This window comes from Oncorhynchus tshawytscha, linkage group LG04 (genome assembly GCF_018296145.1).
Source record: "Oncorhynchus tshawytscha isolate Ot180627B linkage group LG04, Otsh_v2.0, whole genome shotgun sequence".
Taxonomy (NCBI): domain Eukaryota; kingdom Metazoa; phylum Chordata; class Actinopteri; order Salmoniformes; family Salmonidae; genus Oncorhynchus; species Oncorhynchus tshawytscha.
In genome coordinates, this window is record NC_056432.1 from 69,285,459 (window position 1) to 69,292,688 (window position 7,230).

Sequence of the window (7,230 nt, forward strand, 5' to 3'; positions counted from 1 at the left end):
ATGGGGAGAACTAAACATCAGCTGAAATTGGCAGAGTGGGTTGGAGCTCTCTTTCTTTTCTCATTTTATACCAGGCAGGCCAAAACTCCATCCCACCAAAACAAGCTGAAATTTCAGGCGGTCTTTTCAAACTGCTCTCGCATTAAAAGGCAATTATCATTTTCACTACTTTACAGTATTATTCCAACCTCATCAGGAAATATATGTAAAACCAGGGAAATCACGTTTTGGACTTGCACTGGACCTTTAAAGAATTGGCGGGAACTATATGAAATCATTTGTGACAATTGAAGCTGCACTTCAATTATCCATAAAAATTGTAGTTGATGCTGTTTTAAAAAATAAGTATGTGATGAACAACCGTGTTGCTCTCAATGCTTGTAAAACAATTTTCTAAAATATGTAAGTGCAATAACTTACTGTACTATAGTAACTCACACAAAATATATATGAGAACATGAACACAAGTAAAAGTATACCATCATTAATTAAAAAGCCGTACAATATAGCTTAAAGCCACAAAAACCTTTCAAAATACTTGGAAACTCAACAAACCAAGAACACCCACCCCCTTCAGAAGGATCACTCAAAAACCAACCCACAAGTATCTCACAAAGATAACGCAAAACTTTACATCAAATTAGTAACATTTCAAGGGTCTTTGTAAATTACTGTAAATCAGTCCAATTTACATACAAAAAAATGTTTTTACATGCACACACAACACACAGTTTTATATTATAAGTATTTACTTATTTTTATTGCCCTGCTTCAGTAGTATTAAAAATGATAGGGGTCGTGTGAAAGGTGACATCATCACCGAGGGACAGACTGGGACCCCTGCAGGCTACAACAGGATGAGCTGATATACAAGCTGTTTCGCAACGACTTAAATTCTGCATATCTGATCAGTTAAGGCCCTAAGGCAAGCTGTGCCTCGATTAGGGTAGATGAAAAAGTGAACATTTACATAATAATCTGTGATTCATCCAAGAAGGCTTCATATGGGCTTGTACGTTTCTGCAGTCTTTAACACTGAGCTTTCGGTTTTGTCCTTTTCAATCAATAGAGAACTGCAGATAACAGAACATGTCTATAAATAAAAAAATTCAAATGTTTTCAAAAACATGACGAAAACGGTAAACAAATCAACTGTGTCGACCTGAGCTTCATGTGTGTTTGAGCTCTGAGAAGCACCCAACCCAGCACTATAAACCCCCCAAGCCCTAGTCAGGGACAGCTATAGGCCAACCTGAAGCACAGGCGGCTCTGTCTGTTCTGTCACACAATCCCAGAAAGAATCCCTGTCCACAGATGTCCCAGTGTTAATTAAAAAGGCTGTGCGGCTGTGTATGGCCGGAGGGGCAGGCATTCGGCCAGAGGAGCGAGAGGGAGAGCCCTAGTGCAGTGTGGGGGCTTCTTTGAAAATGGAGCCATGACAGCTGAGGGGAAGCATGTGCGAGGCATGTTTGTTTTGCATTTATCCCCTGAGCACAGCTGTGTGCACTGTCCTTTTCCTAGAACACCAGAACGCCGTGGCCCGTTCGCCCTCCCAGCAACCCCTTAGAGCGGCCTATGAGAGCACAGGGGCCCCATCTCCAGATCTCAGAGGAGCACCTCCAACCACTGAGAGACAAGCCATGTTGTCAGCAGTATGTTCATGCATTAGACTTGAACTGTCATGTAAAACTGGATCCAATCTGAGTTGTCATTTGGAAAGGGTTTCTGATCCACTGTTTGTAGATGTTGACAGTTCATCCTGGATCGTACATAACACTATATCCTAGCAGAGCTACCAAGTGAAAGGGGAAATAATGAGGCTTGTGTTACGGAATTAGAGATGGATTCTCTGCTCAAGGTGCATGGGGTATCATATTTGGCTTCAAATCTATGAGACCTTTTGTTTTGACTTGATCCAAATGGGAACCTTGGGCAAACAGAAAGCCCATAATGCATAAGATGATAGAACACGTCTAGTATTTCTGTCACCTCTGCAAATCGTGACATGGAGCCATCGAAAGCACGGATGCCAGTTTGCCTCCCGCATTGTTCCATGTCCACACTGAGGTGAAGGGACAGGGGATCCGGTTGTTGCCTGGGGGGGGTGAGGCTTTGCATGAAAAGAGACAGTGGTCAACATTGATGGCGTTAGTCAGCATTTTATTATCCCCCTCAATAACTGTATAATCTACAAAAACTGCATAATCTGTATAACATCCACGGCCTCTCTGCTGTTCAAGGCTGCCGCTGGGTGTTATCTCTGGCAATGGGACTGGAGGGCACTTTTCCTGTAACTCCTTAGGTGGAAATATGAGGTGAGGAAATGCCAAGGGAGGAAATGGCATGTCCACTTTGAATCTCCTCCTGCAAACAGAGCTGAGCCTGTCTGGTGCTCTCAGACCTGTAGGCCCCAGCAGGCCTGCTGTGCCTCTCTCTCATACTCACACACACCACTTCCTCATCCCCGTCCATCTCTGGCTCAGTGACGGTGCATCAGCGGTGCAAGTAGGGCTCTCTGTCTGCCCGTACTTAAACAAACCTGGATTGATATCTGACATTTAAATGTTGGAAGGTAGCACCAACCTAAACTATGCTAGTGCTGACCATGCATACCAGAAACAGTAAGCTACTTTTGAAATGGTTTACCTCTTTCCCAAACTGAAGAATATGACTGATTTTATCAGCATTCTTTCAGTTAGTCTGACGGAGATGGATCGGCATTGGGCTTGACCGTTACCTACACCCCTCTCCTTGAAGTGAAGCTGACCAAAATGACCTTAGGAAACCCAAATGTACACACAGACCCAAATCAGGCCGAATGTATGTAAATATGTGAATATCAGTTTGCCATTTATATGGTTAGTTGCATTCGCACACAGTCTGACAGAAAGGGACAAGAGGTTCTGGGACAAAACCAGGATCAAAATTAATTAAAAATACACACTTCAAATTTAAATACCGGAAAACAAGAAAGTATAATAACACCTGAACAGAAAAAGCTATGTTGACTCTCACTAGCAGGTGTGTTAGCAGACGCATCTCAATATCTGTACAAACAGCATTACCTGTATTAACTGAATAAGTGCAGGGATTGGTTCAAATCTATTCAGCTTTTTTTGTTATTTTTGTTGTGTTATAGTTTATAGCTACTGTATAACCAGCACATTGTTTCCAACAAGCAACCAATTCATTTGTCTCTTTAAGGATAGGTCTGATTCTTGATTTCCTGCTTCTTACCTCAAGCTTTGACTACCTGACTGACTGACTGTTGTTCATCTCTGATGTCCACTGGTCTCTCCCATCAGAGACACAAAGTAAAGAAGTTCACTGTCCAGATTTGTTAGTCTCTTTTCTCTCCTCTTCAGCAATTTGCTATGGCTTTTATGGCTTTTATCATCATTATTATTTTAGATTATCAATATTTCTGTTATAGTAGCACAGACTGGCCCCCCTCTCTGCTTTGGCTTGGTTTGGACGTGGTAGGGTTCCCAGAGGCCCCTGTCCTGCTGCTGTTGAGGCATCATGTTGCCCAGGAGATGGCTGCACTGTGCTCCTTGGCCTTCATACGCAAGGCAGCGATGCTGGAGGACTTGCGGTCTGGGTCCATGCTGTTCAGATCGTACCCGTTGATCCCTGACCCCATGCCAGGACCCCCAAACAGGCTGCCCATGTGTGTCTGTCCCATGTGACCCCCAGGGTTCGGGACGCCCAGGAAGTCAGATACGCCGCTGCCGGAGTGAGGGTGAGGGGTCATACAGGATGTGACTGAGTCACAGGGCACTACACAGCCTGGTACAGGAGACGCTCCGCTGCCGCCACCAATCCATGATGGGTTCTGTATCTGAAACGCAGAGAGAGGACAGGGTCACTTTAAATACCAAAACTATGTGGGTGAGTCAGTGCTTCGTTTTTTCAGACACCCTCTGTGGACTGAATATGATTATTGCAGAATGAAGGATGTGGTGTGTGTTTGACATCCTGTTTACAAACAAAAGAACCAACCTAGGATACTAATGCAATACAGCACAAGTTGTAAAATTATTTATTGTCATGTTTTGCTTCTTCAGTGAAGTTCATCAGTCTACAACGCTCACCCCCCAAAAAATGGTTATCTTGTGCACCAGCTTCCACTTGTCTCTTCCTTGGTTTTACCCTGGCGCGCTCAATGGCCTAAAGATGAGGTAGACCTTTAAAAGGGGCGGCAGGGTAGCCTAGTGGTTAGAGCGTTGGACTAGTAACCAGAAGGTTGCAAGTTCAAACCCCTGAGCTGACAAGGTACAAATCTGTCGTTCTGCCCCTGAACAGGCAGTTAACCCACTCTTCCTAGGCTGTCATTGAAAATAAGAATTTGTTCTTAACTGACTTGCCTGGTTAAATAAAGGTAAAATTTAAAAAACAGAAATTTACAAATAGGCTATGAAGATCAAGAAGACTATGACACCCACCATCGTCTGTCAAATCGACTTGAATGATTCATTAACCTATCAACTCTGTGGAGCAACGTTCACATTATGGTCTACTTGTCCATAGCCTGATATTTGAACGTTGAAAACCCTATTGGAGTGTTGCTGCAGGTCGGTACATAAATTGAAGGGAAAGACATTTCCCTCCTACCTCAGTCCTTCAACACCTTGCCTGGCTGTCTTAGAAATCTCCATGCTTCCTGTCACCCTCCTCCACGGACAGAGAGAGAGAGCTGCGGTGGTCAGGGAGCTGATAGGGATGTGGGAGTGGGGTTGTTTGAGGTGGGGGGACGGGGTAGTGCTGCTGGAGGCTTGCATGGAGTGGCCAGATGTGCACAGAGCTGCATTCCATAGCATCACACACACACACACACCTGCCCTCTGACCCTCTGTGCAGATGAATAATACATGGGGGGGGGTTCTCTGGGTCTATGTGAGGGTGTGTCTGGCCTGTCACTGGAGCCAGCCTGACCTCACTCTCTGGGGGGCAGACAGAGAGAGGAGAGAACAGGAAGGGGAGCTGCCTCATCTGGGCCTGCTGATCTGTGTATCACAGAGAAAGGCCTCCCCCTCAGCTTGAACTGCTCTCTCAAATCATTTGTCTGTAACACCCAGAAGATGTAAGTAACCCCACTCTCTGCTCCTCCAAGACCTACCTCACCTCTCCACCATGACAGCTGATGGCTGGTGAGCGTTTTGGCACAAACGGTTGCTGTGTTTCATCCAAGTAGGTGCCACTCATTGGTGGTGGTTGAGGAGAGTTTCCTCCTTACTATGTAAGCATTTTGTTTGAGCATTTAAAAAAAACGCTATATATAGTTGAAATCAGAAGTTTACATACACCTTAGCCAAATACATTTGAACTCAGTTTTACACAATTCCTGACATTTAATCCAAGTATAAATTCCCTGTCTTAGGTCAGTTAGAATCACAACTTTATTGTAAGAATGTGAAATGTGAAATTAATAATAGTAGAGAGAATTATTTATTTCAGCTTTTATTTCTTTCATCACATTCCCAGTGGGCCAGAAGTTTACATACACTCAATTAGTATTTGGTAGCATTGCATTTAAATTGTTTAACTGGGGTCAAGCATTTCATGTAGCCTTCCACATGCTTCCTGTGAATTTTGGCCCATTCCTCCTGAAAGAGCTGGTGTAACTGAGTCAGGTTTGTAGGCCTGCTTGCTCGCCTACACTTTTTCAGTTCTGCCCACAAATGTTCTATAGGATTGAGGTCAGGGCTTTGTGATGGCCACTCCAATACCTTGACTTTGTTGTCCTTAAGCCATTTTGCCACAACTTTGGAAGTATGCTTGGGGTCATTGTCCATTTGGAAGACCCATTTGGACCAAGCTTTAACTTCCTGACTGATGTCTTGAGATGTTGCTTCATTATATCCACATCATTTTCTGTCCTCGTGATGCCATCTATTTTGTGAAGTGCACCAGTCCTTCCTGCAGCAAAGCACCCCACAACATGATGCTGCCACCCCCGTGCTTCATGGTTGGGATGGTATTCTTCGGCTTGCAAGCCTCCCCCTTTTCCTCCAAACATAACAATGGCCATTATGGTCAAACAGTTCTATTTTTGTTTCATCAGACCAGAGGACATTTCTCCAAAAAGTACAATCTTTGTCCCCATGTGCATTTGCAAACTGTGGTCTGGATATTTTATGGCGGTTATGGAGCAGGGGCTTCTTCCTTGCTGAGCGGCCTTTCAGGTTATGTCGATATAGGACTCGTTTTACTGTGGATATAGATACTTTTGTACCTGTTTCCTCCAGCATCTTCACAAGGTCCTTTGCTGTTGTTCTGGGATTGATTTGCACTTTTCACACCAAAGTACGTTCACAGAACATGTCTCCTTCCTGAGCGGTATGACGGCTGCGTGGTCCCATGGTGTTTATACTTGCGTACTATTGTTTGTACAGATGAATGTGGTACCTTCAGGCATTTGTAAATTGCTCCCAAGGATGAACCAGACTTGTGGAGGTCTACTTTTTTTCTGAGGTCTTGGCTGATTTCTTTTGATTTTCCCATGATGTCAAGCAAAGAGGCACTGAGTTTGAAGGTTGATCTTGAATTACATCTACAGGTACAGCCTATCAGAAGCTTCTAAAGCCATGACATAATTTTCTGGAATTTTCCAAGCTGTTTAAAGGCACAGTCAACTTAGTGTATGTAAACTTCTGACCCACTGGAATTGTGATACAATGAATTATAAGTGAAATAATCTGTCTGTAAACAATTGTTGGAAAAATGACTTGTGTCGTGCACAAAGTAGATGTCCTAACCAACTTGCCAAAACTAGTTTGTTAACAAGAAATTTGTGGAGTGGTTGAAAAACGAGTTTTAATGATTCCAACCTAAGTGTACGTAAACTTCCGACTACAACTGTAAATACATTGAATTACTGTATTATTTATTATAATTATTACCTGTGCATAGTTCTCAGGTCTGGCTAGAAGAGGCAGCTCGTATGCCGTGGAGAAGTGTGTCCTGACCTGCTGCATCTGACCAAAGCGCTCCCTCTTCCTCCATTTGGCTCGGCGATTCTGGAACCACACCTGCTGGGCAAAGGTCAGGACTGAGTCACATAGTCACATAAGATCCATAGATATATATAGTAAAACATTTTGAGCATAGTTCAAAATTGAAAGAAGAATATAGTCAGTCATACATTTTTTCCCTGAACATCCAATAGAACTAAAATAATATGTAGGCCTACAGTATAATATACAAAGCACATAACTTGCACAAACATTG

At 43.5% G+C, this 7,230-nt stretch overlaps 1 protein-coding gene across 2 annotated transcripts in view; it reads right to left on the minus strand.

Annotated features, from left to right (window-relative positions):
• Window positions 1–2,956: 2,956 nt before the first annotated feature.
• alx4a (ALX homeobox 4a) overlaps window positions 2,957–7,230 on the minus strand; it is a 25,678-nt gene continuing 21,404 nt past the window's right edge. For both annotated transcript variants that reach the window (XM_042321139.1, XM_042321138.1), the window contains 2 exons: window positions 6,903–7,031; window positions 2,957–3,841 (listed from right to left, as the gene is read on the minus strand). In XM_042321139.1, coding sequence (XP_042177073.1) covers window positions 3,521–3,841; window positions 6,903–7,031 — 450 coding nt within the window. In that variant the 3' untranslated portion in view covers window positions 2,957–3,520. The remainder of the gene's footprint in view (window positions 3,842–6,902; window positions 7,032–7,230) is intronic.